Source organism: Bufo bufo, chromosome 6 (assembly GCF_905171765.1).
Source record: "Bufo bufo chromosome 6, aBufBuf1.1, whole genome shotgun sequence".
In the NCBI taxonomy this organism is placed as follows: domain Eukaryota; kingdom Metazoa; phylum Chordata; class Amphibia; order Anura; family Bufonidae; genus Bufo; species Bufo bufo.
Genome location: NC_053394.1, coordinates 269,795,932 through 269,807,985, shown reverse-complemented (window position 1 = coordinate 269,807,985; position 12,054 = coordinate 269,795,932). Strand labels below are relative to the sequence as shown.

The 12,054-nt window shown below is 38.8% G+C and overlaps 1 protein-coding gene across 1 annotated transcript; it reads right to left on the bottom strand.

Annotated features, from left to right (window-relative positions):
* Positions 1 to 219: 219 nt before the first annotated feature.
* Positions 220 to 11,676, bottom strand: NODAL (nodal growth differentiation factor). Its single transcript, XM_040438425.1, has 3 exons — positions 11,382 to 11,676; positions 3,206 to 3,972; positions 220 to 372 (listed from the first exon to the last, which is right to left on the bottom strand). The coding sequence occupies exons 1-3, from the start codon at positions 11,674 to 11,676 to the stop codon at positions 220 to 222; spliced, it is 1,215 nt and encodes a 404-aa protein (XP_040294359.1).
* Between the last annotated feature and the right edge of the window lie 378 nt (positions 11,677 to 12,054).

Genomic DNA, 12,054 nt, shown 5'->3' with positions numbered 1-12,054 from the left:
ATAAAAAGCGATTTGGAAACCACAACTGATCAGTCCACATAGTCTATTCAGTTATCTTCTCGTAATGATCTCATTATTAGGATGCTTACTTACAGGATATCCACAAGATCTATCTTAGCCTGTGATGGCAATATATCCATAGTTTTCACATTGAGAAACTGTTAGGTAAGTTGTGCCTATGAAGAAATTAGTGAATACTTGTGTTGTTTTTTTTAAACTTTACTGGCATCCACATTCTTCTACTATCATGGCTTCATGGACTTGGAAAGCAATATCCATATGATCATAGTACGCCATGCTGAGGGAGCTCATCTTGGTGGGAACGCAGCACACCTCTGGGGCTTTTCTATTGTTATAGAAGTTTAACAAGCTCTGCAATAGAAGCAAAGAGATATGCATGAATTCATCAAATTCATATTTTTGATAATTTTTTTGATAAAAAATATTTAAGATGAAATAGCTTTACACAGTGATATGTTTCATTTGTACTTTTTAGGTGTCCTTCTGTGAATTCTCTTGGACAGCATAGTGTGTTAAGAACACATTAGTGATCTGGGCTATCCTCTGCCACCCACCGTCCTTGCCCAGGCCAATTAATGGAGATAAACTGCCCCCAGAAGTGTCCATGAGTGGCTGATTCCGCTCTTTCCATTAGGAATACATATAGTGCTGCCCATAATTATCCATACCCCTGGCAAATTTTGACTTAGTTACTTTTATTCAACCAGCAAGTAATTTTTTGACGGGAAATGACATAGGTGTCTCCCAAAAGATAATAAGACGATGTACAAGAGGCATTATTGTGGGGAAAAAAAAAATTCTCAGCTTTTATTTACATTTGAGTAAAAAGTACAAGATGTTCCGCACTGTGGAAAATCTCAGAGGACGTGGTCGGAAGCCAAAAGTGACACCTGTGCTGGCCAGGAGGATAGTTAGAGAGGTGAAAAAGAATCCAAGGATCACCACCAAGGCCATCCTGGTGAATCTGGGCTCTGCTGGTGGCAATGTCTCAAGGCAGACAATACAACGGACACTGCACAATGCAGACCAAGGAGGATGCCACTTCTCCAGATAAGGCACACAAAAGTTTGCTTGGCCTTTGCAAAAGCTCATCTGGACAAAGAAGAAGACTTCTGGTCTTCTGTGTTATGGTCAGATGAAACAAAAATGTAATTGGTCACAATGATGTTTCCTTCATTTGGCGTCAAAAAGGAGAAGCCTTCAACCCAAAGAACACCATCCCCACTGTCAAACATGGTGGTGGGAACCTAATGCTTTGGGGGTGTTTTTCAGCCAATAAACCAGGGAACCTAATCACAGTAAACGGCACCATGAAAAAAGAGCAATACATGAGGATTCTCAACATCAGGCAGTCTGCAGAGAAACTTGGCCTTGGGCACCAGTGGACATTTCAGCATGACAATGACCCAAAACACACAGCAAAAGTGGTGAAGAAATGGTTAGCAGACAACATTAACGTTTTGGAGTGACCCAGCCAGAGTACAGACTTGAATCCAATTGAGAATCTGTGGAAGGAGCTAAATATCAGGGTGATGGCAAGAAGACCCTCCAACCTGAAAGATTTGGAGCTCATTGCTAAAGATGAATGGGCAAAAATACCTGTGGAGGCATGCAAAAAGCTGGTCTGCAATTATAGGAAGCGTTTGATTGCTGTAATAGCCAATAAAGGCTTTTCTATTGATTATTGAGAAGGGTATGAATAATTTTGGATTGGAAACTTTTTGCTCAAATGTAAATAAAAGCTGAGAAATGTTTTTTTCCCACAATAATGCCTCTTGTATATCGTCTTATCTTTTGGGAGACACCTATGTCATTTCCCGTTAAAAAATTACTTGCTGGTTGAATAAAAGTAACTTTAAGTCAAAATTTGCCAGAGGTATGAATAATTATGGGCAGCACTGTATATGCTTGCTGAAAAGTAGCGTTACTCTTTGTGCCAATTATTCTAAGGCTGGCTTTGCATCAAGGGTATATATTTGAATACCTGAAAGCAACATTTAAACATCAAACGCAACTAGTAAATACACTTTAATGGGTCTGATTTCTATGCATTGCCCTTTGGACCCCGTTTGACCTGCTTTCCATTTGTATCCAGCTTTTTTGCCTGAAAGAATTGCGCAGTCTTCCACGCTATTCAGAAAGTCAACTAAGGCTAGTTTCACACTCGCGTTTTGTGTGTTTTGTCCATGACGGATCCGTTCACATAATACAACCGTCTGCATTCGTTCAGAATGGATCAGTTTGTATTATCTTTAACATAGCCAAGAAGGATCCGTCTTGAACACCATTGACAGTCAATGATGGACGGATCCGTTTTCTATTGTGCCAGATCGTGTCAATGAAAACGGATCTGTCCCCATTGACTTACATTGTGTGCCAGGACGGATCCGTTTGGCTCCGTTTCATCAGACGCAAGCAGCGTTTTGGTGTCCGTCTCCAAAGAGGAATGGAGACTGAACTGATGCAAACTGGTGTATTCTGAGCAGATCCTTTTCCATTCAGAATGCATTAGAATGAAAAGTGATCCGTTTTCGACTGCTTGTTAGAGCCCTGAACGGATCTCACAAACGGAAAGCCAAAACGCGAGTGTGAAAGTAGACTAAAGCGCAATGTGAACCCACACTTAATTGAGTAATTTTATTTAACTCTTTAGATAAGTATTTACAATTCTGGTAGCATCTGTGAACTTTGCAGTAGCCACTAATCTGTTTAATTTAAACAAGTAGCTTGCCATATGCTAATTGCATAGGACTTCCTGCTGATTGTCTTGAGGAGTAAGTAATGTGAGATTATCTCACTTTTCCTCACAGCAAGTGGCCAAGGATGCGACAAGTTTGAAGAAGGTCAAACTCTACAGATAAGTTCAAAATGAAAGTTACTTTGCTGAAATGCTTTCTTATGCTTAAAGTCAGACAAATTCCAAAATCTTTACATTTGACAAAGCTCAAACAGCAGTACCGTATTTATTTCTTCTTACTACTGAGATTCATAGATGAATGCATCTTGATTAAGAGAATGAACTTTGCACAATCACATCTTGGCAAACAGAATCAAAGCAAATCCTAATGGTAAGGAACTGCAAGACTCAAGTGCCAAATAGTGCTTGGATAGAAAATGGATATTTTTATATAGCTTTATAGATAGATAGATAGATAGATAGATAGATAGATAAAGGACTCATTACCTGTAGGTATGAATGATTATTTGGCTTGACACTCTCATTCACTGGACTTGGGCAGGTGCCTTCACATCGATAGGCATTGAACTTTTTTGGATGAATGATCCATGTATCCCAACCAATCATCTTGAAATCTACAATTAAATCTACTCTTCTACAAAGATTGCCTGGATTGTCAGCAGTTGGAACTTGTTTCATGCCTATCATCCGATCTCTAATAATATGGCTTCTTCTACTTCTTCTGGATACTGTAATGTTTTTTATGGCCGGTATTGTAGTAAGGTATTTTGACTGTGCGGCATCTAGTAGAAGACTAGCAGACACCAAAGACCTCTCCTTCTTGGATGTATTGGAATATACAAACATAAGCACCAGTTGATCTTCAGATGTGTGCTCTTTGTATCTGTTTTTGGCACTGGCTGGCCATGGAAACCTTTCTTTAAGTTTTTCAGATTGAATGCCAGATTTATTAGAAATGTCAAACCATTTTGATACAATTTCTGTAGCATCTACCACTATCCAACTTTCTGAAGCTTTGGACCGAAGTGCACTTTTGAACTTGCCCAAATATATAGTGTTTTTGCATAGCTTAGTGGGCTTTTGACATGCTGAATTTTGATGAAAAACATTCATTATCACTTGAGACCCATCTCCAAAAGGCTTTTCTACTGCAGATTTTCTAATTCGGACTTCTGCAAACTGAAGCTCCTCATCGTGGCTGAGAGATGAAAAGTCGAACACTAGAACACATCTTTCTCCCATTGTCTTAATGCCTAAATGAAAGAACATAGAAATTATAAATTTAATGTAAAAAGGGAAAAAAAAGTATTTGGATAACAAATCAGTATAGTACCAAATTGTTTAAAATGTAAATGTAAAACTGTTCATTCTAATTCTTTAAAGGGGTTTTCTGCCGATCAGCTTTTTGAGAAGGCATCGACACTCTGGTGAACACTGCGTCCTTCTTTCAGCTTTTCCTAGGCCAGTGATGACACAGTCATCAGTCAGGTGGCCTAGGCGCAGCTCAGCCCCATAGAAGTTAATACTATACTATGTACGGTGCTGTGCTTGGTAAGCTACGAGAAGGCAGTGGCGCTGATCGTGGGGGTGGCTGGTGTCACCAGTATGAAAATCTCAGGAAACCCTTTTAAAGGGTAACTGTCATATTTTTTATTTTATTTGCTAGTTTATTAGAGCTAGGCATGTATACCTGAGTTAGTCTGTCAATGATTGCCAAAAGATCTGTAATTACCTTATAATGGCAGCTTTCATTAATTTGTCCTCTGTCCTTTAAAAAGACTGTTGCTAGGGCTTATCTATCTTCCTTTTAGTATAAACAGAAGATAGAGCGGCGGTCCTTCACACTGCATGTCTGCATTAGGCTTCAGAGTGAGGAGGCGTGTCTCTCAGTAATCCAATCTGATTGGCTAGCAGGAAGCTGCTGGCTACAGCAAGTGTGTATGGGAAGTGAGGGAAAGCAGTTTTGGCCTCAGAGAACTGGCAGAGGAGTCATCTTGAGAAGGTTCTCATATTCTAAAAGTTTAAACAGCCGTAACGAAGGAAAAAATTCAAGGAAAACAGTAGTATGTAAAGAAACTAAAAATTGCTTTATGCATAATTCTGCTGCAGCAGTAACATATGCTAAAATAGATTTTTTGATGAAAACATGACAGTTACCCTTTAAGTACCATTTGAATATAATCCTTAAAGAGTTTGTCCTACAACGAACATTTATCACCTATCCACAAAAATGTTTTAAATAGGACATTGATCAGCCATTCACTGCTGGGTTCCCTTATGTTCTTCCCATACCTCCATTCCTCCTCACTACAGGACTGCAGGGAAGACAAGTTTGAATAGAGCAATAGTCACACATACAGGTTGCAGATCTATTCAAAGTCTATGAGACTGACAGACATAGATATACATAGATAAGTACAGCACTAAGTTATACCCTTCAGTCCCATAAGCTCTGAATGCAATGGCAGCACACATATTTGAGGAGGCATGGAGGGCTCACACCCTCTGTTTTGTGAATGGTGAAGGTCCCAGTGGTAGATCGGTGATAAATGTCCTATTTAATAAAATATCCTGTGAATTGTTGTGCATAAATACCCGACAGAATAGATGATAAATATTAATTTGGGGGACCCCCTTTACATTATACCTTGCAATAGAAATGTGTTATAGCATGTAATTAATGTAAGTACCACAAATTATTACTACTACTATTACCACTACTAGAAATAATAATAATGTCCAATATGGTCCAGTGACCAGCGTAACAACTAATGGCTATGTGTTAGTCTATTGTCTCCCATACATAGCATAGCATTATCAAGCCCTATTGCAAGTAAGCAATAGCCTGTTAGCAATATTGTGCCTAAAAACAGTCCTGACTTTGGAATATAGATGAATGAGTGCGTACCATATCATTCACTGTAAGATTCTCTTGTTTAAAGTTTATATAAAGTGGCCAACCCCTTTAATGTATTATGGTTTAACATGATCTATGTGGAAGGGCATTTACATAAATTTGCTTTGGGCCTATACTTATTACCACTAACCTCCTGTTGCATTTCGCCATCCTATGCGTACTGCATTTGTATTAGTGGTTGAGGGATTAGATTTTGTTAATTTGATTTAGACCATGTGTAAATTTATGCTTGTAGGGTTTGTTTTCACGCTTCCTTTTGTTACAATTGTAAGAGTGGCAAACAAGTTTTAGACAACATACAAAGTGGTTGTCACCTAACTAATCCTTTCAGAAAACACAGTACATGTAGAAGCTTAATGTAAATGCTTTCTATGCAGTTCAGCTACTGTAACACACACACACACACATATATATATATATATATATATATATATATATATTATTGCCGTTACTGTTTATTATTACACACAATAGGGCAGATTTACTAGGCGTAAACTTAGACTGTTAAGACATGCACCAGATTTACCACACATATTTGGTACATGGCTAGGGACTTTTGTGAAACTTTATTCCACCTATTGATTGACTTAGTTTGAGTCAGAATTTTACACTAAAATTGTGAGAAAATTTTGGGACTGCCCCAAATGTCAGGGCATGCCCCTTTCTCACAAATCATGCCCTTTTACTTAAGGCACAGCCCCTTTTGGGCTAGGTGAAGTTGATTTATCTAAACCTAGATGTGCCACATTGCTCCACATTTTTGTGTACTTATGCTTCTTTTATATACTGTTTTATGGCCTTCCTTCATGGTGGCATATAATCAGTTTACTGTCTTAGCCTATAGTCTATGCAGCACCCAAGATCAAAATGGACTCCCATTATGTTGCTATGGTTTTGTCACTCAGGACAGAAGGGTTTGATTTTGGTTTTCTCCCTCAATGACTCTTGGTTTCTTGTTACAGGAGTTCTACGCAAGATCTAGGCCTCCAGGAACAAACGTGATAAATTCAACCAGCGCTGGGGCGCCTCTTTCCATGGCATTATCTTAAGCTTATATCACACATTCAGATAACTGTGCAGGTCATCGCTGACAAGCGTTCGTATGAACGCTTGTTAGCGATGATCTGGCAGTGTAATACTGCCGATTACCCGATGAACTAGCAAATGCTCGTTCATCGGGTAATTAAGAAGGTTTAAAAATCCTTGTTTGCCAGGGGCAGATTGTGCTGTGTAATCATGATTTGCTACCGGTAAACAGTGATTCAGTATGGGGACGAGCGATGGCATAAGCGATTGCTCCTCCCCATACTGAGGAGGAGATTGCTGCAGCAGGCAATTACCGGGAAGTAACGGTTCCTTCTCGACAATCACCTTGAAGATCTGCAGGCGTAATATAAGCTTTACTCAATGATTTATATGCCCTTGACTACAAGTGAGGACTGCAGGGATATTGTGCACTTGAGATAATTAAGAATAATATTAGGCTGTATAAAACATTCACATTACCAATCACCAAATACTAAATTAGTTATGTACAGGGAGTGCAGAATTAATAGGCAAATGAGTATTTTGACCACATCATCCTCTTTATGCATGTTATCTTACTCCAAGCTGTATAGGCTCGAAAGCCTACTACCAATTAAGCATATTAGGTGATGTGCATCTCTGTAATGAGAAGGGGTGTGGTCTAATGACATCAACACCCTATATTAGGTGTGCATAATTATTAGGCAACTTCCTTTCCTTTGGCAAAAGGGGTCAAAAGAAGGACTTGACAGGCTCAGAAAAGTCAAAAATAGTGAGACATCTTGCAGAGGGATGCAGCACTCTTAAAATTGCAAAGCTTCTGAAGCGTGATCATCGAACAATCAAGCAGTTCATTCAAAATAGTCAACAGGGTCGCAAGAAGCGTGTGGAAAAACCAAGGCGCAAAATAACTGCCCATGAACTGAGAAAAGTCAAGCGTGCAGCTGCCAAGATGCCACTTGCCACCAGTTTGGCCATATTTCAGAGCTGCAACATCACTGGAGTGCCCAAAAGCACAAGGTGTGCAATACTCAGAGACATGGCCAAGGTAAGAAAGGCTGAAAGACGACCACCACTGAACAAGACACACAAGCTGAAACGTCAAGACTGGGCCAAGAAATATCTCAAGACTGATTTTTCTAAGGTTTTATGGACTGATGAAAGGAGAGTGAGTCTTGATGGGCCAGATGGATGGGCCCGTGGCTGGATTGGTAAAGGGCAGAGAGCTCCAGTCCGACTCAGACGCCAGCAAGGTGGAGGTGGAGTACTGGTTTGGGCTGGTATCATCAAAGATGAGCTTGTGGGGCCTTTTCGGGTTGAGGATGGAGTCAAGCTCAACTCCCAGTCCTACTGCCAGTTTCTGGAAGACACCTTCTTCAAGCAGTGGTACAGGAAGAAGTCTGCATCCTTCAAGAAAAACATGATTTTCATGCAGGACAATGCTCCATCACACGCGTCCACGTACTCCACAGCGTGGCTGGCAAGAAAGGGTATAAAAGAAGAAAATCTAATGACATGGCCTCCTTGTTCACCTGATCTGATCCCATTGAGAACCTGTGGTCCATCATCAAATGTGAGATTTACAAGGAGGGAAAACAGTACACCTCTCTGAACAGTGTCTGGGAGGCTGTGGTTGCTGCTGCACGCAATGTTGATGGTGAACAGATCAAAACACTGACAGAATCCATGGATGGCAGGCTTTTGAGTGTTCTTGCAAAGAAAGGTGGCTATATTGGTCACTGATTTGTTTTTGTTTTGTTTTTGAATGTCAGAAATGTATATTTGTGAATGTTGAGATGTTATATTGGTTTCACTGGTAAAAATAAATAATTGAAATGGGTATATATTAGTTTTTTTTTAAGTTGCCTAATAATTATGCACAGTAATAGTCACCTGCACACACAGATATCCCCCTAAAATAGCTAAAACTAAAAACAAACTAAAAACTACTTCCAAAAATATTCAGCTTTGATATTAATGAGTTTTTTGGGTTCATTGAGAACATGGTTGTTGTTCAATAATAAAATTAATCCTCAAAAATACAACTTGCCTAATAATTATGCACTCCCTGTACATATAGATGATAAATATGTACATAAGTACCATCTATAATTGTAATTGTATCTATGACTGAATACCGTACACCACTACCACTCCAAGCATTGCATGTTCAGTAAGCAGATTTGAAAAATGGTTGTTTGAAATTAAAATCTTCTACTTGAAGTTTAAAAATGAAGAAACATGGAAAACTATTAATTATGGGTGGCCTTAGAACAAGGGCAGTGCACTGAAGTAATCCAATCATGTCCCTGCTGAACTTAATGCACTCAGATGTGGATTGCACTAGTGCAGGTCTTGTGGGTTTTCTATAGGATTGTCTGAACCACGCCTCAATTGACTGCTCTTAAGTCTGTAGGAGAACAATACTGGTGCGGACTCCTGATGGGCTGAAGGTTAGCAGTAGTCTTCTGATGAGACATTATTCAGACATGTCCAAGAATAGGATGTGTATTAGTGTTGTGTGTTAGGACTTCACTGGAGTGTGTCTGGTTTAGAGATTTATACTAGATCAGTCTCCAAAAACATCAAAGTAAAAAGAGGAATATCCACAACCTGTGGATATTTTTGTAAGCAACCTCTACTCTGTGCATTCCAAAGGTAGATGAGGTACAACTAAATATATAGTCTACAGAATAATGCTCAGAGCATTGTAATGAGTTGTATTCCTAAGCAAACATTGAAGAGCCTAAGGTCATATGTATTATTACATCCAATCCCAGTAGCAGTACCACACATCTCTGTTATCACACATTGCCATTGTGGCCACTATCACCCGAGACTTTATCAGACACCTTCAAACCTCTAATGAACACATTTTTTCCAGATCCTAATTGTTGGTCGAGAAAAGCAATTTAAGGTACTTTGAAGCATAACTAAAGGATATGGTTTTGGCAGGGTGGCTAACTTGATTATTTCTAATTTTCTGCACAACCTATCTAAAAATCACAGACAAATTGGAAAACCATATATATCATATAAAGATTACTAGTCAAAAATATAGATGAATAAACACTGACATGTAAACTGAAAATGACTATCATAATAACCAGCACAAACTCCTCAAACTTTAGTAAAATAATGGACTTATCACATTTTTCTTATGGACATTGAAAATAATTTTTTCCCAGGAATTTACAGATGGTAGGCAACTGTAGGATTTGGTAACTTGGCCATAACATGCCATTGACTATCACTCCCCAATATTACAATATCATATGGTTATGGTGTTATTTGGAGTTCATAGCTGATTAATTACAGGATATATCTGATTGGGTGACATACTACATCAAATATGTAGTATGTATAATATATTGTTATTATTGGGGACCAATGGTAGCTAAAATTGGATATGACTGCAAATGGCTGCACTACTATACTTGTGGATCATTCCTACCGCAAAACACGGATCCTCAAAAAATACGGATAACGTCCATGTGACATCTGTATTGCATCCAGTTTTTTTTTGTGCAGATCCATTGTAACAATGCCTATCGTTGTCCGCAAAAGGACAAGAATAGGCCATGTTCTATCTTTTTTTGTGGAACGGCCATATGGACATAGAATGCACACAGAATCATTAACTTTTTTTGAGGACCCATTAAAGTGAATGGTTCTGTATAGGGCCCACACAAAAAAAATGTAACGGACATGGAAAAAAATACGTTTGTGTGCATGAGCCCTCATAAGGACACACAGAAATGACTGTGTGCTATCCTTAGATTTTGCAGTCCAACATAAATGAATGGTTCTGCATCTGATCCGCAAAAATGCAGAACGGATGCGGAGAGAAAAATACTGTCGTGTGAATGGGCCCTAAGACAATCATCATTGCTGTGGATTGTCATTCACTTAGAATGTCAGAGGAGAGGAGTTTTAAAGTTGAAAAAATTGGAATGAGTCAAGCTTGCCAATTCGAATGTTGTAGTGACCTTCTGTACTACTTTTTATGGCAGATGGATTTTGGGACGTTTTCACCAACATGCTTGAAAAACGACAGATGTGAACATATTGTGCATCTATAAAATGGCAAAGAACTTGCAATTTATGGAAAGAAGATAAAATAGATATTTTGTCTTCTTTCCATAAATGGCAAGTTCTTTGCCATTTTATAGATGCACAATATGTTCACATCTGTAGTTTTTCCAGTCGGCTGTGGTTCTGGTAATTTTGACATATAGTGCGATCTGAAGTGCTATCTTTGTTGTAAGAAATACCAGAACCTGGAATGAAAATGTTCTAAATCAATGGAGTCTGTCAGAATTTGTTGGTATCTACTTGTGAACCTTTCCAGCTCAGCTGTCATGAGCTGTGAACAGAGATGAACACACATCTACCGTAAATTGGCTTATAAAAGCAATATATTCAAAGAAGGCACCAACTCATGATACATCTCCATTGACTGATATGCTTCTAAGACAGGGTTAACATAAGTATCAATGAAATGATTAGCATTTTTTTAGACTTTGTATGTGCAATATTGGTACATAAAACCATCAGTAATAGCATCTAACATGTCCACATTACAATATTCAGACATGGCTTCAAATCATGTAACTAAACAATTACTAACTGTGCCGTTACTTACGTAGCGTAACATGAAACGTAAGAAATCTAGATCTAGAGTTTAAAGGGAGACGTAAATTGAGAAGTCAAGCTTACTTTTAGCTGCAAGGCTCCTGATAATATCAGATTGTAGACTGGATGAAAAGCCATGTAGTACCGATGATGTCAGGTCTACGTTATGTCTGGACTCCAGGCGATGAAAGCTTTGGTAGAGGCTGAGCATGAAGATGGGCAGATGTGGTGAGCCACCATCCTTACTGTCTTTTCTCTCAGTCCTGTTGACATATTCTTGTAGGGTGCCAGAATCTGGCCTAAGGTAACTTTTCCTTGAATAACAGATTGCTCCAGATATGAGCAGTAACAGGAGAATACAATAGGGGTGGACAGCCATTGTTACCCTCTATGTGTGTGTGTGTGAGTGCTAGTGTTCTCTGACAGCATACAATGTGCCCTGGCTTTTTATTAGGCTTCACTTGAATGGCTAATGCATATTCACAAGCCATTCTGTCTAAGCCTATTGGAAACTAAGGAAAGACTAACACCTTAGTCTAGGCTTTTTGTGTGTGTGTATATGTGGATTAGAGAGGATAATAGACGTGATATATATATATATATATATATATATATATATATATATATAACACGTAAATAAAATGGGGGACATTTATGAAATCTGGTATGCCAGTGCTTGTTCACATGACTTTTTGCTAAAAATTTTGGCTTCCTGAGGCACTTTAAAATTTGTAGATTAGTTCACTTTTAAGTCTCA

Excerpts from the sequence above, each read along its gene's own strand:
- NODAL (XM_040438425.1), bottom strand. The coding sequence starts at position 11,676 with ATGGCTGTCCACCCCTATTGTATTCTCCTGTTACTGCTCATATCTGGA. Across the intron at positions 3,973-11,381 it reads CAGGAGCCTTGCAGCTAAAA|GCATTAAGACAATGGGAGAA; the intron begins GTAAGCTTGACT and ends TCTTTCATTTAG. Across the intron at positions 373-3,205 it reads ATAATCATTCATACCTACAG|AGCTTGTTAAACTTCTATAA; the intron begins GTAATGAGTCCT and ends CTTCTATTGCAG.